General features: G+C 51.0%; 2 protein-coding genes across 2 annotated transcripts; both read right to left on the reverse strand.

The window, feature by feature from the left end:
• Positions 1-4382: 4382 nt before the first annotated feature.
• Positions 4383-5126, reverse strand: LOC112270744. Its single transcript, XM_024458819.1, has 2 exons — positions 4703-5126; positions 4383-4543 (listed from the first exon to the last, which is right to left on the reverse strand). Exons 1-2 carry the CDS (start codon positions 5124-5126, stop codon positions 4383-4385), a joined length of 585 nt encoding a protein of 194 aa, XP_024314587.1.
• A 7756-nt stretch (positions 5127-12882) lies between these two features.
• LOC112268534 lies at positions 12883-21276 on the reverse strand. The gene is made up of 13 exons (XM_014899322.2): positions 21193-21276; positions 21007-21109; positions 20090-20294; positions 19673-19780; positions 19509-19577; positions 19220-19383; positions 19071-19135; positions 18768-18840; positions 18606-18679; positions 18450-18519; positions 18034-18200; positions 17892-17961; positions 12883-13168 (listed from the first exon to the last, which is right to left on the reverse strand). The coding sequence occupies exons 1-13, from the start codon at positions 21274-21276 to the stop codon at positions 13023-13025; spliced, it is 1398 nt and encodes a 465-aa protein (XP_014754808.2). The 3' UTR covers positions 12883-13022.
• Between the last annotated feature and the right edge of the window lie 2969 nt (positions 21277-24245).

Consider the following 24245-nt stretch of genomic DNA (forward strand, 5'->3'; position numbering starts at 1 on the left):
GCAGCAGGTGGTTGCGTCGCCTGTTGCAGGTTGGGGCTTGCTTAAGCTAGAACTGGAACTGATGAACCAGAACGGACGTGAGGAGGAAAATGCATGGAAAGGACGTCCGTTGTGTCTTGTGTCCCCGGACGCATCAAGGGTCGTCCACGTCGAGGCTTTTTCCCTCTCTTTTTAATACTGAACGTACATTTTTCTTACAACTGACGTGTGGTTTTATCATTCCGTAAAAAAGAGTAAATTCCACTTCTTACCTCCATTTTTTATTTTCTTGACAGCCGTTACTCCATTTAGTGGGAATTCCATTTTTTTACCCCATTTAGTGGGAATTCCATTTTTTTTACCCCATTTAAGAAAGTTGTTCCACAAGTTACCCCATTTAAGATTTTTCAGTCAATCTCCTTTGTTGTAGCTAGTGAGCCCCACTTGCAGGGCCGACGTGGGGTGCCTCGTGCCTGCTCGGATATGTACATTCACTCCCAAATGCGTCTTTGTTGCTGGTTCGCCATCTCTCTCCTCCCATGCGCTCCCTCCCCTCCATGTGTGGAGGACAAGCACTATGCCAGAATGTGGTACTGGTGGATGACCTCCAGTGGCTGTTCGAGCGAGGCAAAAATATCACAGCCACTGGTGCTCCACCAGTGGCCGTGGGAAGCCACATCCACTTGTGCTCTAGCACCAGTGGCGATAGAGATGGTGACAAGAGAATCACCGCCACAGGTGGTCTAGCACCAGTGGCTGTGCGCGTCCATGGCCACTAGCGAACCCCCAACAGTGGCCGTCCATGGTAACAACCACTGGTGACTCTCAAAATTGGCTGGTTTTTCAGCCCGGCACTGATGGGGGGGTCACCAGTGGCTGGTTTGTTAGCCAAGACCGGCCAGTGTTGACCCCCGAGGAGACTGCAGAAACTTGTAAAAATCACAACTAATTCATAAAAATTGGAACGATGTGATTCTTTTTGAAACTTGCAAAAATCATAACTAAGTCTTCATTTCTATTCCTTAACATGTTTGAAAAATAATATCACATGGTGTTTCTCAGAAAAAATGATTTTCTATTTTTCCAATGCAAAAAATGAAGTAAATTTTTAAACAAGTACAATTTTTATGGTTCGAAAAGGCACTTATACAATTTTCACACAAACTAGAACATATTTAATTGGTTGTGTCCAAAGGTTTTGAATCTTCTAGCTTTATTGATACTTTTCCACATTTAAATGAATTTCTAGCGATTTCCCAAAAGTAATTCAAATTTGAACTACAAGTGTGTGATAGTTTGTTCGTAAAAAATTTAAAAAATCATTTTAAGGTACCCAAGTAATAATTAGGTAAGATTCACAGAGGGTGTTGAAATATTTGACACCTTTCTATGGAAAGATGTGCCGACAATTTTCTCCCAGTCTTGCAATAATTCAAAAAATATGGAGAAAATGTCAAAAAAGTCGATTCTTTGGCATGGAGTCCTCTTATGTGTACTAGTTTCCATGAAAAATGGTAAACTTGAATTTTGAATTTTTTTCAAAAAATTCCTTCACAAAATGGACTATCAAGTATGAATGTTTATGAGTTTCAAGCCAAATGACCAAAGTCACGACCATTTCTAGACCATAGTTCATGATAATGAATCCAATTTTTGCACCCATGTGCATCTTGCCATGCGAAACATAGCTTTACAAATTTTTGGTTTGCAAAAATGATTTTTGCATTTTATAAATGCAAAAATGGGGTATTTTGTGAAGCAAGTACAAGTAATATGGCTCAAAATGGCACCTATCCAATTTTAACACAAAGTAGACCATCTCTATAAACTTATACACCAATTTAGTCATATTAGATACTTGTAAATTATATGAAAAATAGAAAAACAAAATTACACAAGTCAACAGTGGCTGTTTTGAGACTAAACCCGCCCCACCTCCTATTTCTCTCCTCTCTATTTCTCTCCCTTGGTGGCCACCCCTTCCTTCTCCCCCAATCTCTTTTCTCTCGTGTTCCTAGCGAGCGCGCCCTCCTTCCTCTTCCACCGCCCCTTGCGCCACCCTCCACCCTCCTCCATGCCTACTCGCACCGCCCTCCTCCCCATTTCTCTCTACCTCTGCTACCTTCTCTCCTTCCTCCCATCCCAGCAAGCACCACCGATGAAGTCAACCGCCCCCCATCCTCCCTCCTCGCCGCTGACGGACGTCCACGCCTCTGGTCCTAGCGCCGGCGGATCCGGCCCCGCCGCTACGGGTACCATTTTTCTCTCCCTCTCTCGGTTTCTCTCTTTCATTACCTCTCTTTCATTCTCTCTCTCTCTATCTCTCTCTCTCTTTCTCTCTCCCTCTCTCACTTTTTCTCTCTCACTTGGTGGTGGTCGCCGGCGTGGAGTTTTTTTTTGACCGGGGAAAACAGTAGGAGAGTCTCCTACTGTGATTTGTATTAATCACGCAAAAAGGGTTACAGAGTTACATATGTACAACAAGGAGGGGATTCGCCCCTCAAAAAGGAAAATTACAAAGTGGACACAAAACAAGCTAGCTGTGTTTTTTGCGAGTCCTTAGCAAGTCTAAAATTAAGAAGCTCTAGGTCAGCCTTAAGCCGGCGCTTCCAGTAGCGCTTAGAGGGGGTGATGTTCTCAAAAATCTTGGCGTTTCTCTCCTTCAGACACCCCAACTTCCAAGCGTAAAAATCTCCCAAAAGAGCCCATGATTCCACCGCCTTTTAGCTGAGTCAATGTTGTGGATGATGCTGGAATTTTGGTCCCAGGTAATGCCAATCTCAGCCTAGCAATCTTGTGCAAAGCAGCATCCAAAGAACAAGTGTTCCAATGTTTCCTTGGAGGAGTTGCCCTAGAGGAAGATGGTACTGACCTTACTCCTTTCTCCGTTCTCTCTTTGTTCTCTCCCTCATTTTCTCTGCTCTCTCGCTCATATTTTTCTCTACCGCCAGATGAAGACGGTGCCGCTGAGGAGATGAGGACGGCGCTGCCCTGGAGACGAGGAGGCCGTGGGGTTGCTGTGGATTTGGTGCGGCCTGTTTTTTTTTCATTTTCGATGCATGTATTTTTCTTTGAACGATTCGATGCATGTATTGATCTGTGTACTGTGGATGTGTAAATTACTGTAAATGTTGCGAATGTGTAATATACTGTGGATATATTGTGAATACCGCAAACCTGTATTTTTTTTCTTCCTATGTAAACACCAGTGGCGGTGCATGTTGACGGCCACTGGTAGGGTGAAGCACCAATGGCGGTGCATCTTGATGGCCACAGGTCGGGTGAAACACTAGTGGCGCGTGCTTAGTGACGGGGCTGTTCACCGCCACTGGTGCAGAATTTCACCCGCCACTGGTACTACTTTGTGTGGCAGTGAAGATATCTTCCATCGGCAGCATGGAGCGACAGAGAAGAGAACAGGGGAAAGGTGACGAACCTGCTTTCTGCGGTTAACGATGTCCCGCTGATCCAATGCCATGGAGACCCATAAGCAAAGCAAGCAAAAGAATCAGCACACTGCAGATAGGAGTTAGAAACGGAGAAGCACAAGGGAAATGTGGCGCTTCTGTTGGTGATTTCATACTTGGAGCTGGTCGCTGGCGGCGGCGATGTGGAGGGTGGAGAGCCAGTAGAAGATCAAGCATGGTGCGGCGGCCGGCGGAGGAGGGAAGGGAGGGAGCAGATGGCTTCCGACGAGTCGTGCGACGACTAGCCGGACTGCGAGGCGCTTGGGAGCCAATACATATCAGAGCTGGCACGCCATGACGTGATATGGACATGATCACCATGGATATGACCATTAGAGAAACACCAGCCGCCCCCCCCATTTCGCATCCGGCCTGCCACTTCTTTCGGCCGTATGGGGGGGCGCCGGCTAGATTTCAGCCGGCGCCCCCATATGCCTCCCCAAACCAAATTTTACAAATATTGCAAATTGAAACAAGCACATTATTTGACAAGTTTTGAATCACAATTCAAACAAATTCAATCAAACAAATAAGAAAAACTAGACATTTCCTCGGAGCCTCCACAAATGCTCGACCAGATCATCTTGAAGTTGCTGATGAGTACTAGCGTCTCGAATTCTTGCCGCCGGGCGAGGAAAGCAGCAAAGGCGGTCGACAACTGGTGATTAACATTGGCCAGAGGACTCATCCGTTTATACGGTTCAGTGTCGAACACCGGACATTCCCGCTCGCTCTCAATGATCATGTTGTGCATGATCACATAGGCCGCCATGACCTCCCACATCTGATCTTTCGACCAAGTGAGAGAAGTGTACCGGACGATGGCAAATCGAGCCTGCAACACACCAAATGCCCGGTCGACATCCTTCCTGCATGCTTCCTGTTGCGTCGCAAACCAAGATCTTGCTCCTCCTGCGGGTGCGTTTGAGATTGTCTTCACAAAGGTCGACCATCTTGGATAGATGCCATATCTGCCAGGTAGTATCCCTTGTTGTACACATGGCTATTGATCTCATAGTTCACCGGAGGAGCAGTGCCTTCAACGAGCTTGGCAAATACATTCGAGCATTGCAACACATTGATGTCATTGTGCGATCCTGCCATACCGAAGAAGGCATGCCAAATCCACAGATCCTGATCGGCCACTGCCTCAAGCACCACACTGCATGATCCTTTGTGGTTTTTATACATGCCTTGGTGTGCAAATGGATAGTTCTTCCATGACCAATGCATACAGTCGATGCTGCCAAGCATACCTGGGAATCCTCTTTTTGCATTCTGTGCCATGATCCGAGCTGTGTCTTCTGCAGTGGGTGTCCTCAAGTACTGATCTCCAAACATCGCCACAATTGCCCTACAGAACCTGTACATGCAATCGATGGCTGTGGACTCCTCCATGCGGAGGTAGTCGTCCTGTGTATCGGCAGGAATTCCATAAGCAAGCAACCGGAGGGATACTGTGCATTTCTGAATTGATGTGAAACCAAGTGTGTCGACGACATCCCTCTTCAATCTGATGTAATCGTCATACTCCCCGAGGTACTCGGTGATCTTCAAAAAGAGCTTCCGAGACATTCTGAAATGGCGTCGAAAGATCACATCGTCATGCAATGGATCATCGGCGAAGTAGTCGGCGTACAACATGCAGTAGCCTTCTGTCGGAGCACGGGTCTCTGGCATCGGGGATGCCGAGCACCCCCGTTTTGGTTCGGTGGAGGGCGCGGCGATCACTCCGGCGATCGCCGACGTGACGATAGACACGAAGTGTGGACACGTGAATTTACCCAGGTTCGGGCCATCCGAAGGTGTAATACCTTACATCCTGCTTTTTTGTTGTATTCATGATTGCGTATGTTGCTTACAAGGTGTCCCAGGAGTTCCTGGGGAGCTACTTGGCGATGGCTCTAACTAGGGCTCAAACTAAGACTTCTCGGAACCCTTTGACCGGTGGCATCGGTTCTCCTTTTATAGACAAGGGGATACCACACGTGCCAACGCATGCAGCGTGACACGTCTCCTAGATGCGTGTCACAGCCACATGAAATACATTTCTGCTAATCCATGCTGGACACCATGCAGCGCCTGGTCCACTATTCACGGTAGAAAAAATGGTTCGTAGGGTAGCCGCCCTAGCCTTGCTAAGCAAGCCTAGGCCCGCTGATAAGACTACTGTCGGTGCATTAAATGCACTACGCCTGCCGTCTTGTCCTGTCTTCACTGTTCTGCGGGCCCCGCCTGCATGCCTGAGCGTGGGTTGCTGGTGTGCCCCTTCCCGGCTAGCGCACCCGGCTAGTTGCCGGGAGGCGTTTCTTCAGCTTCCCGGGACCGGGGTTCTCGGGGGCTTCTTATATTCTGGCCCTTAGCTTCTCCTTCACCAAGGACCGTCTCCTCGAGGCAGGCTTCCCGGGCTCATTGCTTCTCGGGAGGCCTTCTTGACGGGGCTTCGTCACTGGCGACCCATGCGTCCCGTATCATTGGGACCCCGTGGGCCACTGGTACGACAGTAGCCCTCGGGCGTGGGCCGGCAGCCTTGAAGCTCCTAGCAAGTGCTACCCTCAGTCGGTTGCCGGGCTACGCCCTATCCGACGCGTGGGTCTCAAGGGGAGTCCCTCGGCACCCGGCCTTGTGGGCCGCATTTACAGTTCCACTCCTCCGAGCGAAACGGTCGGGCGCACGATTTCGTGCCTTATCCCCCTTAATCACCAAAGAGTTAAGGCCACATCGCGCACCCCCCTCTTAATCTCCAGTTCTTTAGGGCACTTTACTGCCGATCGTGGGGGTGTCCATTGCAGCCCGCCATCACCGATAAATACCCAAGGTTGGCGGCGGGCACTCCCCATTGCCTCTTGCTCCTGCCATTGCCTCCTCCCAAGCTCTCCACGCCCCAACTCCAACCAAATCACCTCCCCACCTCCGCCGATGTCTTCCAAGGGCCAGAACCGTCCCAAGTGGAGCACCAGCAAAGGGGAAAAGCGCGAGAAGGTCAGCAAGAAGGAGCTGTCGGACCGAGCCCAGAAGGATGAGGAAATGCGGGCTAAGTTCGCCTTCGCCCCCCCCCCCCCCCCGGATACAACGACGAGGGGGTAGACAAGCTGGTCTTGGCGCTGGCCACCAAGCACAACGGGTACGGGCCGACGCGGATTCTCCCCGTCGGCGCGGAGCGCGACCGGCAATACTTCCGGATCTTCGAGAGATTCATCCTAGCCAGGTTCGTGCCGCCGCACTCTTTCTTCCTCCCAGCCATCATGGAGACCTACGTGCTCATCATGGCGCAACTTCACCCCACGTCGTTCTTCACATTGGCTGCCTTCCAACACCTTTGTGAAGCGTCTGTGGGGGTGATGCCATTGGTGGCTTTATTTCGCCACTACTACTACTTGAGGGTGGAGAAGAAGGCTCCCCTATCCTTGGGAGTGGTGTTCCGGTTCCGCGACAGGATCAAGTCGGAGTTCATCGAGTTAGGGAAGAAGAAGATCGAGCACGAGTGGTGCCGCGACTGGTGCTGGGTGCGCACGGACGAGTTCCAGGAGTTCCACGAGGAGCCCCTCGGGCACCCGAAGGGCTCTGACGACTGGATGCTCCGTGACCAAAAGGACGAGGAGCTGGCCCCAATCCGCACCAAGATCAAGGCGCTCCGTGAGGCTGGGCTCACGGACACGGATGTGGCGCGCCACTTCATCGGGAGGCGCGTGGCTCCCCTGCAGCAGCACTCACATCCGGTGTGGATGTACACCGGGTCCGGCGACCGGACCGGCTGTAGCGCACAGACCTCCTCCCGGAGGAAGTGCAATTCTGGGTGAAGGGCATCACCGGCGAGGACGAAGCCTACCGGTTGCCCCTGCTTGGAGCGCACCCGCTCCACGCCGGGATCCCGAACCCGGGAGCCCAGGATCTCCCACTCTGCGACGAGTGGGGGATCATGGCGCAACCCTCCCCCTGCAGCCCAGGCCCCGCAGGGGCAAGGAGTCGGCTGCCGACTCGAGGAAGGGGGGCCAAGGCCAGGCCTCCGCCAGGCAAGAGGACTCGGACTCTGATGACTCCTCCCTAGGTGTCGGAGGAGACTTCAGCGACGACGGCAATGACGATGATGATGACGCTCCCCCGACAGCTAGCGGGGTTGCGTCGGAGGACGATGCCGAGGAAGACGACGTCCCCCTGGTGAGGCGGTCTGCGGCGAAGCGGGCGAGCAGGAAGGAGGCCAGCCCGCAGCCTCAGGAGCCTCACGGCGACGCGGGGGTTGGGGCCTCCGGCGGCAGCGACGCGGCTGCAACAGCTGCCCCGACTACTTTGGCGGCTCCGCCAGTCCCACCCACGCGGAGCGGCCCCCCGGCGAGGAGCATCCTCCCGGACAGGGTGCTCAAGCTCAAACCGGCGGGCGGAGCTCAACGATGTCCAGAACACTTGCGATTTCGTGAATTTTTTGCATGCCTGACTAACTGTTTTTGCATTTTCCAGTTCTTCGAGGAAGAGGGGGCAGACCAGCACGTCGCCGGCAGTCCCGACCAAGAAGCCTTGCCCGACATCGGGCGGTCGCGACCGAGATGCCGCTGATGCGGCTGTTGTGACGGCGGCAGCTGCCGCTGGGGACTCGAGGGTCCCCGATTCGAGGTCGCAGGGCACCAGCCCGGTGGCAGGTACGTGCGAGTTCCAGCATTTCCTTTACCCATCCGCGCCATCTCCCATACTTGACGCAGGTGCTCTTCATGCAATTGCCGGGGATGTTCCGGCACCGCCCGCGCCCACCGAGGTGCGGGTGATCGACCTCACCGGCAAAGTCGACGACCCCTTCAGTCATTGGCCACAGTGCCTGCCAGAGCCGTGACTGCTGCCGCAGGCGACGCCACGCAGGGGGCGCCATCTGTGGCAGGTGACACGGAGCAGCCTCCGCCAACCGAAGCAGGCGGCGGTGCTCTGGAGAAGCCCCCGAGCCCCCAGCCCGCCCCTTTGGACGGGCAAGGAGCGGCAAGGCTTGGCAGGCCGGGGGAGTGTCAAATCCCGACGCGCCCTCGGGATCACAGACGGTTGCGGCAGGGTCCTCCTCCTCCGTCGGAGCCGCCTTCAGCCCGGGAGCAGGGGAGCTCGCCGGGCGGACATGGCGGACATGAGCTCGTCGGAGCCGCCTTCAACCCCAGCATGTTCCAGCAGGGAAACTGCGTGATCGACAACATCCAGCAGCAACAGCGGATGTTCGTCGATTTCTTCAATGACGCGCAGCAGCACCACGCCCGCGTGGTAGCGGAACGGGGAGCAGCGCGACGGGAGGCAGAGCAGCAGCGCACCGAGCTGCAGCGGCTCCGGGAGGAGCTCCAGCAGGCCCGGCAAGCCGGGGCAACGCCTATCGTGCAAGGGGTGCCGGAGGCAGAAGTCCTCCAGCAGTTGTGGGATCTCTAGCAAGAGCACCAACGGGAGCTCGAGCTGGTGAAGGCCACACACGCCAAGAGCGAGGAGGAGCACCAAGCGGCTCTGAACTCGTTCCAGGCGCGTCTCCGGGAGAAGACGGACTTACTGTCCAACTATTCTCTGGAGATCCAGCGCCTCTGCCGCGAGGTCAGAGAGCTGGAGACAGCGGCTGCAACAGCAGCCGAAGCCTCAGCGCGCCGGGAGAAGGAGCTGCAGGACCAGGCTTGCTCCCGGGAGTGCGAGCTTGCGGGGCAGCTCAAGGCCGCCCAAGATGCCAGCTCGTCCCTTCAGGGCGAGCTCGACATGGTGCGGCAGGAACTCCCGCTAGTCGACGACGACAACACCAAGAAGGCATCCGAGATCGGCAGGCTGAAGTCCGAGTGCGACGAACACAAGCGGCAGGCCCAGGAGGCCCGCGGTGCGTGCAACAAGCTGCGGGCCCGCAGGACAGGGAGGTGGCCAGGCTGAAGAAGCTGGCGGACTCGGTGGTGGAGGCACTGCAGGGGTTCGACATCCCTGTGGCTTCCTTCGACGGGGCGGACATGGGCAGCTTCACTTCCTTCTTCGCAGACTTCGTTGGTCGGCTGAGCGGCCTGCAGAACTATGTTATGGCCTTCGGGGACCGGCAAGTCGGCCTTGCAGCCGAGCAGGTCGCCGGGCAAATTCTCACCCGGGTCCACTCCGCCCACCCGGACTTCCCGTTCGAGTCGGTCTTCGACGCCTGGTCGGACGAGGAAGAGGCCAAGACCCACCGGGTAGCGGCACAGGGGGTTGTGGACGAGATGGTGGCGCGGATGCAGGGCAAGGTCGATGAAGACGAAGCCGCTGACGAGGAGGTTGTCGGAGAAGCCCCCGATGCCTAGGATGCTCCTGACACCGACGTAGCTGCCCCGGGAGCACCTCCTGCATGATTGCCTGTGTTTTTTTTTTTCTTGCAAGTGGTGCATGGCGCCTTAGAACTTTTTGTGTTAGCTTTCCCTTACCATCACAAGTGTTATTCGTTAACTCGTTCGCTCAAGCTTCAATATATCCAATGCTACTTTTACTTGCTTCTTTGTCTAAGACTAGCTTGCCGGGGAGGGGCTCTGTTCTTCTCGTGCTTTAGCCTTGCGTATCCGGGGACTTGCCAACTATACGCTTGCCGCCATGAATTTGATCAGCGCCGGCTGACCAATGATCCCATTGTATGGCAATGGGGTGTGAGCTACATCGAAAACGATGTGCTCAGTCCGGAACGCTTCCCGGGAACCGAAGGTCATCGGGAGCGTGATTCGCCCCATGGGCTGCACCACTCCGGGGTTGATCCCCCGGAACGGGTCGTTGGGCTTCATCTGCTCCAGGGGCAGCTGAAGCTTCCCCACCAGCTTGGTGGACAGCTGGTTGAGGCTTGCCCAGCTGTCCACCAGTACCTTAGTCACCGTCACATTGTTTATGATCGGCGACACCACGGGGGGGGGGGGGGGGGGTATCCCTGACCCCAAGGGATGGATCGGGTGATCATCCGAGTCGAAGGTGATCGGCACATGCGACCACCTCCACGGCTGCTGCGCCTCCACGCTGGGGAGGAGGGCGCAGACCTCACGCGTAAGCCGCTTCATGGCAGCGTGAGACGTGAGAGCGTACGCTCCCCCGTGGATGCAGGCAACGTCGCGAGGCTCCTGGAAGCTGGGCTCATCGGCATCGTTGCTGCAGTCACCCTCACGCTGTTCAACGCGAGGCTTGTCGCATCCCCGGGGAGGCCGGTCCTTGTAGCCGCGGGCTTGACCGCGACCCCCCGCAGGTTCTCCTTTGTCGCCGCCGGTTGCGCCCCGACCTGCTCCGCCGCGGGGGTTGTTCGGGCAGTCCCAAGAGAGGTGCCCGATGTCCCCGCCGTTGAAGCAAGCTCCGGCAGCGGGGCGCTCCTCGTGGCGCTGCTCGCGCTTCTCCTTGATGGTCTGGAGAGTGCGGCAGTTCTGCGCGTCGTGGGTGGCATTGGTGTGGATGGGGCAGCGCGCGGCCTCCGCCGGCTTGCTCCCCCATGCTCCTGCCGACACCGTCTTCATGGTGGTCCTCTAGGGAGCCCCCGGCTCCGCGGTAAGCACTTGCTTCCTGCCGCGTTTCCGGGAGCGCTTCTTCCCGGAACCCTCAGGTGGGTTTGCCGCTGCTTTGGCGGCAAGCTCGGGCACCAAGCGCCCTTCCTCGGCAATCACGCACTTGTGCGCGAGAGCGTACCTCACAAGGTGATCTGTTAGCAGTATGGATGGCAATACCCGAGACCCGCAAAACCGACGGGTCTAGACCCGATTAGGATGCGGGTCTGATAAGAAAAAATGTCCGCGGGTATGCTATTGGTAAATTTCCATTCACGTCGGGTCTAACTGGTCCGGGTCTGGTATGCCTGGACCCGAAACCCGTATCCCCGCTGCAAAATTATGGCCCAACAGTCCTATAGTATATTACCAGCTGTTGAAGAACTACTGAAATTTGGCCCAGCAGCCCCGGCCCACTAAGAAACCTGGCGCCTCTCCTCACAGCCTCACGCCAGTCACGACTGACGTGGTGCTCCTCGCCTCCTCTCGGCCTCTCTTTCTATGTTCCCGATCACACATCTATCCTGGTCCTGATTCCCCATCGGCCGCCGCTAGGAACTAGCAGCGGAACCGTCAGGCCCGCCACCGGCCTCGTCCTCAAGCAATCTCCGGCCACCATCTCCTCCGGCTACTCCCCATCCGTCCTCGGCCTAGTCCCCAATCCCCAATCTCGATCCGCCCGCCATGGATATCTACTTCGAAACTACAGAGAGAGAGACCGACGAGCATGAGACTGACGAGAAGCTTCATTCGGTACCGACTGCGAGCTCCTCGCCAGATCCGGCCGGGTACTGCCACAAGGCTTTTGCCCCAACCCAGAGCCCATTCACATCGCCGGATGCTCCTCCCTCCATTACTATTGTTGTGTTGATGCGGGTCGGGTCTACCTGCGGGTCCATGAGACCCGTATCGGGGCCTGGGCTGCGGAAATTTTAGACTCGGTACCGGGTTCATGTCGCGGTAGCAGGGCAGGTGGTCTGGTATGGGTCTGGTATGGCTGGAATAGTCAACAGGGCCCTCCATTTCCTCTCTGCTCGACGAGACATAGCTATGCTATCGCCACATTTGGGACCTATGGGGATCCGCCGCCTCCTCCCTTGGGCCAAGGTGTCCTGGGATCACTCTATTTATATGAGAACATTCTACCACGCGAGGCGAGGCAAAATACACCAGAAAGAAAACTATAGAAACATGATCATCAAAAGCAAGACATTGGCGACGAGAATCATCGCTAGAAACATCTACACGTGTGTCATCGAATATCTACCTCCCTCCTCCATGAGTACTTGCCGACGATTGTTGTTGACCCAACTTGATCAAAATATTTCGCAGAGGATTCTACGGGCCAGGTGGTTCCTACTGCACAGACAGACTGCGTGGAACCGATCTCTGAGACATTGCACGGAAATTCTTAACCCTGTTTGGGTGACGAGACGTGATAACTAGGAGTGTGTTCTTTTCCTAGCTTGTTCTCATTTTGAGTTCCATTGTATAACATTTTCACAATGTTTGATACTTAAATAATAAAAAGGTTCCGTGTAATCGATTTTTTTTTGAAATTTTTAGCAAAACTATTTACTGTGAAATATTTTTCAAGATAAATAAAACAACTAGAGTATTTCAGATGTGGATTCATATTCAACTGAAAGAGAAATTTGAATGTGTTTCGAACACATTTATCTTACAGAATATGCAGTCAAACTTCAAAAATGGATTGGTCTGTGATCAAAGGGAAATCTGCCTATGTTTTAAATAGGATAGGTACATGGGCGACTGTTTTTTTCAATAGGGTAGCCTCGACTTTGTAGTGTTAGATTTCACTTCTCAATTGGTTAAAAATTCGATAAATATGTTCCGCACATTCTTCCGTAATCCAGCATCACCATCTACTTTCACAACTGAGAAATACGCTAGACTAGCTAACAAGACGATTATTTCCCACGTGGAGTAAGGTCTGCAAGGTTGAATAGATAAACAAGGGAACAATGAAATTAGTTTTCTCAGGAAAATCGGTTCAATGTTGTAGTGATTAGACAAACTCAGTTTTTTTCAGCCAGCTGCCGGTTTACAATTTAAGCAGTTTAATGAGGCAACCTTTCATAGCCTTCTATTCTTTCTCTGCCTTCTTTTGAAGCTCTACTATCATATGGGCAGCAGCAGAGCACCTAGCTTCGTACGGGGTCATACAACGATCGCCATTGATTCTCATGTCAAAATCAAAGCCCCTCAGATTTACGCATGCGTCGAACATTCCTAAAAAACCAAGAAAATGACCAGTCAAAAAGTGCTCAAAACAATGTGTAAGAATCATGGAAAGAGAAGATGATGGTCATTCAAATCGCAGTTCTGGTTATTGCTAGCTGGAGATCTATCCAATTCTTAACAATTGATGGTAATGGCTAGAGATGATCCGCAACAATGCCTACAAGAGTATATGTCTTTGCTATCCATCAATCAGACCGGCCTTGACACTAAATGAGACTAACACTTCAACGCACCCCAACATGTGTGGTGACTTGCTATATGAGAACAAAGCCACAAATTTATCCGTTGCTGTGACACCTTGAAAATTCATTTGGCCTCAACATGGTTAGCACAGCTTATTACTATGTATGTTATCATCTCAATGCCAGGAACTAATTAACCATGAACTGTTGCATGACGCGTGGGTCGCCTCACCCGCTCCCCGCAAGGATGGCGCCTCGGGCAGCACCGTGCAAGCTGCCGAGCAAGCCACCAGCCCGGCAGGGCTAGCCGGGCTGCGGGGGTTGCCTTCGAAGGCGACAAGGGATTTCCCGCCTGGGCGTCCCCCGGGAAAGTCCCTTGTTGGGGAGGGTGTTCCCGGGCACAGGCACTTACTACAGGGGCGGGACCAAGCAGACAGAGCAACGACGCCACGTGGCCACCTGGCGGGTTCCCTGTGTGCAGGGCTCGTCAGGGCAAGGAGTGAAGCACAAGGAAGCATTTAATGCTCCGACAGAAAGGGTATTCCCCGTCAAGTCAGCCCACGGTGACTGGCCTGCTGTGAATTCTAGGCACCTAACACCCTAGTTGCAGGGCTACCCCTCATGCATGCAAGCCAGCGCAGCGAGGGCAAACTGCCCGAGTTCTTTGCTCACTGTTTGTCACCCATGCACCGAGGCACCTGTGGTATCCCCTTCAGTATAAAAGGAGGGCCATCGCCAATGGTCAAAGTGTTCGGTTCCTTACTAGTTTTAGCCAGAAATAGCAAGTAGCACTTAGCAAAACAAGGAGAGAGCACCTGGGGACTCTCCCGGCAACCTGTAAACCCTTGTTCATCGGTTAATAAAAACACAGAAGCAGGACGTAGGGTTTTACACCTCAGGGTGGCCCGGACCTATGTAAAAACGATCTTGTGTTCCCTCACGCTTGACATTGGCCTCGCCGGCGATCGCCGGAGCGATCCCCAACGCCCTCTGCTGATCCTAAAAGGGGGTGCCACCCACCCCCGGTGTCTAAGCCCCAGGCTACGACATCTGGCGTGCGGGGTAGGGGTCGCGTGTGGATAGCTCGCCGGAGACCGCCGGCGCCATCGTCTGTAGCTGCATCGGCATCGTCTTCTTCGCCGACAGGACCGGTCACCATGCCTCCTAAGCGGGCTGGTGACTCTTGGATCGATCTGCGTGGTGCCCCAGCGGCGCACACGCCGTCACACGACGCGCAACCCGCGTCGCAGGCTCAGGAGAACCCTGAACCCTCTCAGGTGCAGCAGTCGCAGCTGCCACCCTCACCTCCTCGGCCGTCGGCGGACAACCGGCTGAGGGGGCCAGTGGCTCCCAGCCCGGGAGCCAGTCGTGCGAGTGGCCACGATGCCGCCCGCGCCGCTGGCGAGCTCACACGCGGGCCGAAGACGCACAGCGGCAGCTGCGCCATGAACACACCGCGTCGCGAGCGACGCCGTCGGGGTCGCACCCTACTCACCCGGGTGTGTCAGGGGACAGGGAAGAGGGCAGCAGGTCGGAGAATCGACTGCCTCCAGCCCAAACCCCAGCAGAAGCCATCATCGCCGCACGACTCATGGTGCGGTACGAGCCGCAGCAAGGCATGCTGGCGCACGAGGCACGAAGGGCGGAGCTAGACACGCTCCTTGCGCTCGCCGCCCAGCAGCCGAAGGCGAGGGCGCCCCGGCCGGGTCAGGCCGAGGGCAGCACCCGGGACGTGGAGACGCGCCCCGTGTCTCGGGGCAGGTTGAAAACCCTCCCCCGCAGGGAGGGCAAGGAGGCGGGGATCCAGAGGGATCCTTGGATTCGTCACCGACCGTCATGCGGGGTGACGCACGGGGCGTCTTGAACGCCCGCCGGCAGAAGACCTCCACCCGCGCCTGGAGCGCCAGCGCCCGCGTGAGGCAGAGTGCCAACGCCCGGAGGAGCAGGAGGATGCTCCCATGGGCGCTGAGGATGGCTGCACCTCGTTCACCCGCGAGCTGCGACGGGTGACATGGCCCCGCAAGTTCCGAGCGCCTGCGCTTGGGACTTACGACGGGTCCGTAAACCCCTAGGATTTCCTCCTGACCTACACATTGGGGATGCACGCAATTGGCGCCGACGACAAGGTCAGGACTAACTGGTTTCCAATGGTCCTCAAAGGATCAGCGAGAACCTGGCTGCTCAACCTGCCTGCCGGGTCCATAGCCTCCTGGGCGGACCTACGCGAGCAGTTCGTGAGCGCGTTCCAGGGCGCCTACAAGCGCCCGGGAGGCGCCCGGGAACCATGGCAGAGCTGCACACCGTGGTGCAGAAGCCGGGAGAGATGTTGCGGAGTTTCGTCAACTGCTTCTCCAGTCTCTCCTACTCCATTCCAGAGGCGGAGGCTGCCGCCATCATCAACACCTTCGCCATCAATGTCCGCGACCCCAAGATGCGGAAGAAGTTGAGCACGCATCAGATCCGGACGACGCAGGAGCTCTACGCCTTGGCGCACAACTGTGCCATGGCCGAGGAAGGGCGCTTGGCGCCCAAACTTGCAGCTAAGGCTGCCGCAAGCCCCGCTGAGGGCTCGCCGAAGAAGGGTTCTCGGAAGCGTAACGGGAAGCAAGTGCTCGCCGCGGAGTCGGGGGCTGCCCCGAGGCCTGCAAAAAAGGCCTCGCCCGCTGGCGGGTCTGGCGGCAAGCCGGGCGACTCGCCCCGCTGCCCCATCCACGCCAACGCCCCCCACGACGCGCAGGACTGCCACATCTTGCAGGGTATCAAGCAGAGGCGCGAGCAGCGCCGAGCGGCCGGCGCCTGCTTCAACTGCGGAGATATCGGGCATCTCTCCCGGGATTGCCCGAACGACCCCAGAGCAGGGCCGAAGCCTGCCGGCGGGGACGCCAGCAGAGAAGAAGCCCAGGGGGGACGCGGCCAAGCCCGTGCCTCCAGGGAGCGGCCTCCCCGGGGACGAGACAAGGCTCACGCTGAGGAGCAGCGCGAGTCCGACTACAGCGGGGCGACAAGCCTGGCTTCCAGGAGCCCCCGGCGTCGCCTGTATCCATGGGGGAGCTTACGCTATCTCATCCCATAGCGCGGTGAAGCGCCTCACCCGGGAGGTGTGTGCATTGTTGCCGGACGTGGGGGCGCAACAGCCGCTGAAGTGGTCACACATGCCGATCACCTTCAGCGCCGACGATCACCCAGTCCGGCAGCTGGGTTCAGGGGTTCTGCCCTTCATGGTCTCGCCGATCATCAACAACATGACGGTGACCAAAGTGCTGGTGGACAACCGAGCGGGGTTGAACCTCCTGTCTGCCAAGTTGGTGGAGAAGCTTCAGCTGCCGTTGGAGCAGCTGAAGCCCACCGACCCGTTTCGGGGAGTGAACCCCGGGATCGTGCACCCCATGGGGCGCATCACGCTGCCGGTTACCTTCGGGTCCCGGGAAGCATTTCGGACTGAGCACCTCGTGTTCATGGCGGCAACCCATGGTGCCTACGGCGTGATGAAGATGCCGTCCACTTACTGCACGGCTACCCCTCAAGCATGCAAGCCAGGGCTTGGCAGGGCTCGTCAGGGCAAGGAGTGAAGCACAAGGAAGCATTTAATGCTTCGACAGAAAGGGGATTTTCCGTCCAGTCAGCCCACAGTGACTGGCCCGCTGTGAATTCTAGGCACCTAGAGCCCTAGCTGCAGGGCTACCCCTCAAGCATGCAAGCCAGCGCAGCGAGGGCAAGCTGCCTGAGTTCTTTGCTCGCTGTTTGTCACCCATGCACTGAGGCACCTGTGGTATCCCCTTGAGTATAAAAGGAGAGCCATCGCCAATGGTCAAAGGGTTCGGTTCCTTACTAGTTTTAGCCAGAAATAGCAAGTAGCCCTTAGCAAAGCAAGGAGAGAGCACCCGGCGACTCCCCCGTCAACCTGTAAACCCTTGTTCATCGGTTAATAAAAACACAGAAGCAGGACGTAGGGTTTTACACCTTAGGGTGGCCCGAACCTGGGTAAAAACGATCTTGTGTTCCCTCACGCTTGACATTGGCCTCGCCGGCGATCGCCGAAGCGATCCCGATGCCCTCTGCCGAACCTAAAAGGGGGTCTAAGCCCCGGGTTACGACATTGACAATTGATGGTAATTGCTAGAGATGATCTGCAACAATGCCTACAAAAGTATATGTCTTTGCTATCCATCAATCAGACCGGCCCTGACACTAAATGAGACTAACACTTCAGCGCACCCCAATATGTGTGGTGACTTGCTATATGAGAACAAAGCCACAAATTTATCCGTTGTTGTGACACCTTGAAAATTCATTTGGCCTCAACATGATTAGCACAGCTTATTACTATGTATGTTATCATCTCAATGCCAGGATCTAATTAACCAGGAACTGTTGGAATTGAATTCAATAGGCGACAATCATACAAGTATGTAGCACCAGACTCATTCGTATGATATTCTAAAGTTTATTCCTATATATAAGGCACAAGGACCCAATGATCAATTTCTACTCAGAAAACAGAAGAGATGAAAGTAAATATTTCCACATACCATCTTTTGAAGGTAGAACTGTATATCTAGGAAGCATCCAGTTGCTGTCACGACAAATGTCATCTAGCTCCTGCGTTGACTAGTGTTAAAAGGCACATTGCATCTAAAGTTCTAATACATCAATTAGGCTTAGGTTTCTTACCTGACATTTTTTGCCTAGGAGGGGTGCCTCTCTCAATTTCAACCTCTTTGTGGTCAAGGTTTGACCGCCACCTCCAGACAAAGATGAAGTGGTTGCTTCTGCCTTATTTGAGCTATTGTTCTTATATTTGTCCATTATTGATTTCACAATTGATGTCATCTTCCCTTCTGCATAAGGTAAATAGGCTGAGTACGAGAAATGTGGAAAACTAATATAGAAATAACTTGGCAAAATTCGGTAAAACTTTGGACTCTGTGGCGGACGATTTGCCCACAATGAAAACCATGGCATGCCACAGTTTAACACATAAATAATTAAAGAAACATGACCACCATGTTTGCCAAAAAAACCTTAGTGATTGTAGAGTTTGTAATTGTTAATTTTAACCATGTTTAAATGCGAAAAAGACAGAATACCACTCAAGATTGTCTGAATGTCCATATCACATTGAGCACTACGTTCTGCAAGTATGTGTTTCTTGTGAAGCTGAAACAAAGAGAGAATTGGATGAGTTCAAATCAGCTTATCAAGGACTTGGAAAAAAAGAGAAGAGAAGGCATAACATAACATACAAAATCATCCCGCATTTTCTGAATTAATTGTAGTGAATGATACATCTGATCATTGTTGTTCTCCATGATGCCTCCTTCAATAAAATTTAAAATAGACGGATTAGGGGTGACCAAAATAACAAATCATGAAAAACAAGCTTTCTTGGATAGGACAGTCCCAACCAGAATTTTCTGAAGCTCCCATGTTTTGACCTTCCAAAATAATGTTCTCCGTTACATGACCAACACTTGGTGCCTGATACAACAAGTAGTTCTTTAACTTGAAGCAGAGTAAAAGTGCTATGACCACTAGATCATACGGTCGATGAGACTAGGATCGAGAGAAAACTATATGAAAGCATAACATTTAACTTTATTATCAGGTCATCAGCTTTGAATTTTATTGATCAACACTTGGTGCCTGATATAACAAGTAGTTCTGAGTATTGCAATTTTTCAATGTTTTCAATCTGTACTTTTGCTTACCTTTGTAGGGAAGACATCCGGGGTGATATCACTGCTCTGTGTTTTTTCCTTGTCCACTTGAACACCTAAAATAACGTGATTATATCACAACAGAAAGAAGGAATGATGGATTACTAAAATCTAGATATTTGTTAAAATGCAGGACTCACCAGCTTGTAAGATGAGTTTTCCTCCACTAGCTGCAGCTGCTTCTTTTATGTTTCTGTACTTAGTTGTTTGTTTTGAAGTATCCAGATCAACAACAAGTGGATCATTTTCTCGCACGGGGTTCTCACCATCCGGACCTTCCACGTTACAGCAGCTGTAGTCATGGCTTCATATGTTCGTTTGTTTCCCTTGTTGGTGCTGGATCTGTTGTTGCTACTGGTATCAACTAATTTGATTGCTTGTTTTTGCTTTGCTGTTGACACTTTTTTAGTTCCTTTTTGCATCATGGACTTGTTCTTTGCTTCTTGCTGATCCATGCTTTCAGCTATTTCATGTACTGCATAATCAGAAGGCCTTTCCCTGAAACATGTCAAGTGTTATCTTTACCATCATTAACCCAACAAGTTTTGGCGCAACTTTTATGCATAAATAGCTTAGTATAGATCTTGTTTTACCTGTGCAGGAATTGAAGCAAACTCTTCTTGTATGGGAGAATATGATAGTGCTCAACAACAGGTGATGTTTTAGGGAATGGATCATTTACAAATAATGGTCCACTCATACTGTCAAGACAGGAAAATCCCAAAAATGTCAGGGGTTACAATCATTCAGAAACAGCAAAAGCTATATGATACACCATTAAGCTAGCATTTTATAGGACAACCAGCAAAAGACGATTTTATGCAATGAGCATCATATATATATGCATGAAACACAGTACTGCGAGAGGGGAAAATGGAAGAGCTTTAGCAAAGCAAGTAGTACCAACATAGTTTAAAGGGTATCACTTCCATCAAGATAATAAAGTTAGTTAATAAAAAGGTGTGTAATCTACAATCATCGAACTGCATACCAAATAGGTAAAAGCAAACCTGGATACCAACTCTTGTAAAGGAACTTCCGTAAGCTCTCTGTTCGTTGTTTGCTCATACTCCACAATGAATAACTTGGTAATTGTCCTTTCTGTACTCAATGAGTATGTCAAATCTTCGTCGAGAATATGCAAGTTTGCGTGCTTCATACCTTTTAAGACCATAAGTTTACCATAAGGGAGAAGAACAATGCACAAGGAGCAAACTGAAAGTGCAAATACTAATAAAAATTCCAGTATTATAGATCTATATATATTTATAGTTCTATAATACTATAAATTATACATACAAATATCCCACTTTTTACATGCCTATATTTATAGAACTATATATAAATTCTGTAGGAACCAATTGATTTCTGTGATATTATGTACAAGGTGAATTAATTATTGTAGTGTCCCAGGTTATTTTGACGTGCTAGTTTATGAATGATGAAATTAAATAAAATTTTGGTGACTAGTAGGCTGGTAGCTTGTACACAACCAAAACGAATGAGAGACACCATGCCAGAGAGATAATACAAGTGATTATAATTGGATTTTCTTATGTTTTGTCCCCGAACTGAGTACTGCCATATGATTTAAAAGCAAGTGAGAAGTGCACTTTTGGATGTTCTGTGCAACAGTAACCTGCAATTAAACATGCTTTTCTACAAAATTAAGAGAAACTAAGATCAACACTAATTAAAAAAATCTCAATGGGATATATACTATGATGGTTAATTCCCCTTGTTCTCATCCAAGTGAGCCAACTTTAAATACATGTCTCTTTAGATACCAAGGTTGTACAGTTGCATCGAAATACTTTTCAGCATGAGACTTAACAAACTGATAGTTTAATATCTAATATATAGAGGCAAATTAAAAAAGATAGATATGGATATGTAAAATAAAGGGTTGTGATGATAAAAATCCAACCTGTTCTACGCTCCACCTCAGTAAATGCTAGTTGCTGAATCACATATGGAAGTTCCAAAGACTGCTTGCTACTATATGAGTTACCAGCTGATGCATCAAATTCCTTCTCTATGATTGACCAGACACCTTGGGATTAGAGCTATATTCAATCAAACATTTTTTTCTTGTCGGGTCGAGAAGAAGTACAGCAACTTTTGCTATCGGCCACAATGACATTTCTGGAAAATCTTGACTTGCATCGAGTGCTTCAGCAATCTCACAAGCATCCATGGCTGCTCTGTCAGTAACAGAGGGCTTCACATCATCCCCAGGATTCTTTTCATGGACCACATTCGAGAAGGGGAACAGATCTTCTCCAACAGAGTGAGAAGCACACAATAAAAAACGTTTGACATCAGCGAAGGCAAGCTGCGGAGACAGGCTTCTATGGTAGTAATTATACAGAATGACCGCCGTGTGAATCTGCAAAGCCACATACGAGTGTGATGAGTTAGCAGCTAGCCCAGCTATATATTACGAGTCTTATATGCATAGAGGAACTGTATTAAATGTATTTACCAAAGGAGGAAAATACTAACAAATAAAAAATGCATTGACATTTCATTAAACTGTACACAACAAAAATATGTGACAAATGTTTTCATGGATATATATATACACACACACAAAGGGACATTGTCATGAATTCCAAAGGATTTGCATGTAATGACATCATCATGACATCAAGATGATGTCAGCCATAGTTTGAAATAGCGGGTTAAGCTATTTAGAGCGGCTGGGTTAAGCTATTTAGAGCGGCTGCCTGCTCCAGAAGCTATACGTGCAATAACGAAGCTATAGTGGCGCTAAGACATTTAGCAGATTTTTAAAAATCATACAAAAGTATGAATAAATGAGGCATCATATGATAAAAAATCTTCCCCTTGACCATCTGTAGGAACTCCTGAACACTTAGATCGAAACATCACTTGTAATGCCAGCATGGTGGCACGTGACCCTAGTAATGCCACCGGTGCTTATATTGGGACAATAGCTGCATTTCATATGATTTTTTTGCTCAAATCTAGAAAACTTCGATGAGCTGAGGCAGTGTTTGAGATGTGCTAGAATTTTAGGCCGCGCCCGTGCCAAAAGCCCAAAAAAATTTGTCGGAGGGGCGGCTTAGTGCGCTAGTGATCCCAGAATTTAGCGCTATAGCGTGATTAGAGGCGCTAATAGCGTTTTTCTTAGTTTAGTGCTAAATTTGTGTAGCTTTGTGGGAGCCCTCTCCAAACGCTATAGCGGCTATTTAAAACTATGATGTAAGAAAGTGCTTTGCATGCTATGTAAGGATCCCAAATAAGTTGTCCTTTTGAGCAGAAATCCATGAGCTAGCTAAACATGAACATAAAGTTTAAATCTAGAGTTAAACATGTGCCTAATGATTTAATAGCATCTCAATGCAAAAAAAAGAGGACATTTTGTTTTTGTTTTTTTCTAAAAGGGGAATATAACCCGACTCCGAGCGATGCACACATCCAATTTGAGTTTTAAAAAGAGTTTTACAGCCAACATGTCACAAAGAGTAGCAACAAAGTATAACCAGCAAAAAATAAAACCACTATCAAACGAAAACTTGAAAGCTTCCAATACTAACCATTAGATATCCAATAAACAGATTAGAGCCTTCAACTTTTATCTTATCCGTGTATTTGAATCTACTGGCTATGATTGAAAGCTTTTGTGTTTTCACCTGATATGTCGCCTACAATAAATAGGTGAAACAAATCTGCAACAACATACAAAAAATATAGCTGCAGAAATGTGCGGGTCACCTTGCTAGTTCGTGTTGACACAAATTGGCTAGAGCATTAGAGAAACCTTTTTTTCTTGCGGGTAAAGCATTAGAGAAACCTACTAGTGGCTTCTAGCAAATCTTAACGCTCGGCTACTCTATTAGCTTGCCTCAGTGCCTTCAACCGCACGTCGGGGTTGCCGAACAGGCTTGGACCCGCCCTCGCTGCCGCCGACCACGAGACCACGCTGTGCCACCTTCTACACGGGTTGTGTCGCCCTCGGAGTTGGGCTTGGCCGATTAGACCTCCAACATAGCCATATATCTATGTATGGAAGGCCACCACCTCGTTACTAAACGGAACCCACTAAGTGCATCCAGTGAAGACAAACATGCAATTGGATTGGATGTAAACTGATCGTATGGGATCGAAAATACTCTTTTGATATCCTTTCCATATTTTTTTCGTCGGATTCAGAGCAGAGCGGATAATAACCGGATGCGGATTCGAACATGCACTATATCGGACTATAAATTGGAGCGCGAAGGGAGTGGCGGATTCGGACTGAAAACAGAAAAAAGTCATCGCATAAATATGCAAAAGAAGACATAATTAATTCCACCTTGTAAGAAAACATGAGCAAATATTTTATCGAAGTGTAGGACTTGACAGCAGTCCTGCTTGACAGTGGCCAAACCTTTTGTTTTTCTTTTTTAAATGTATTACCAAGCGTCCAAAGTATCACATCTCACACCAGTAGGGTAACATCAAACAAGAACATTAGGTAATAGTGTACCAATATGTAAATGCAATACAACTTAGTATATCCTTATGTTATCAGGTATAGATTAGGATAAAGCCTAGTATCGGTTAATAAGGACTCCCTCCGATACATAAAAACTGTCGCCCATTTTATACTAAGTGAATGACACTTTTTTATGGGTCCGAGGGAACGGAGTACTAGTTTGCACAAGTTCACTTGCTTGGTCTACCCAAAACGTCCAACGATCTCACCGGAAACACCACCCCAATGCTTAGCTTAATGTCAGCTCCGGCACTGTGAATCAAGACCAAAGGAAGGAATGCCACCGCCAGTATATCCAGGGATCCAGAACGTACACACCACGATGCATGAGAAAACAAAATGCATGGCGTGATCAGTTCCTCATCAGTTCTCCACCAGGAGTGAATCTGAATCAAGACCGAAGCAATTCCACCCCCAATCCAGCACACCACGATGCATATATGAGAAAACAAAATTAACCCGATGCATAGCGTGATCCGTTGAAGTTCCTCACCTGCCGGGCTACGGCCCGCTCCATCTCGGCCGGAGTGACGTCGGTGGCGGCACGGGGCAGCACGGGCCCCACCAGGTGCTCCAGCAGCATGCTCACCGCCTCTTCCATCTGCACCACCTCTCCAGAAGTACCGTCGAAATTCATCACCTCCATCTCCTCCGCCACC

This window comes from Brachypodium distachyon, chromosome 2 (assembly GCF_000005505.3).
Source record: "Brachypodium distachyon strain Bd21 chromosome 2, Brachypodium_distachyon_v3.0, whole genome shotgun sequence".
Lineage (NCBI taxonomy): Eukaryota > Viridiplantae > Streptophyta > Magnoliopsida > Poales > Poaceae > Brachypodium > Brachypodium distachyon.

Excerpts from the sequence above, each read along its gene's own strand:
- LOC112268534 (XM_014899322.2), bottom strand. The coding sequence starts at position 21,276 with ATGGATGCTTGTGAGATTGCTGAAGCACTCGATGCAAGTCAAGATTTT. Across the intron at positions 19,384-19,508 it reads CAGCAAGAAGCAAAGAACAA|CCATGACTACAGCTGCTGTA; the intron begins GTCCATGATGCA and ends GAACATATGAAG. Across the intron at positions 19,136-19,219 it reads AAAACTCATCTTACAAGCTG|GTGTTCAAGTGGACAAGGAA; the intron begins GTGAGTCCTGCA and ends ACGTTATTTTAG.
- LOC112270744 (XM_024458819.1), bottom strand. The coding sequence starts at position 5,126 with ATGCCAGAGACCCGTGCTCCGACAGAAGGCTACTGCATGTTGTACGCC. Across the intron at positions 4,544-4,702 it reads TGCAAAAAGAGGATTCCCAG|GATCGCACAATGACATCAAT; the intron begins GTATGCTTGGCA and ends TCGGTATGGCAG.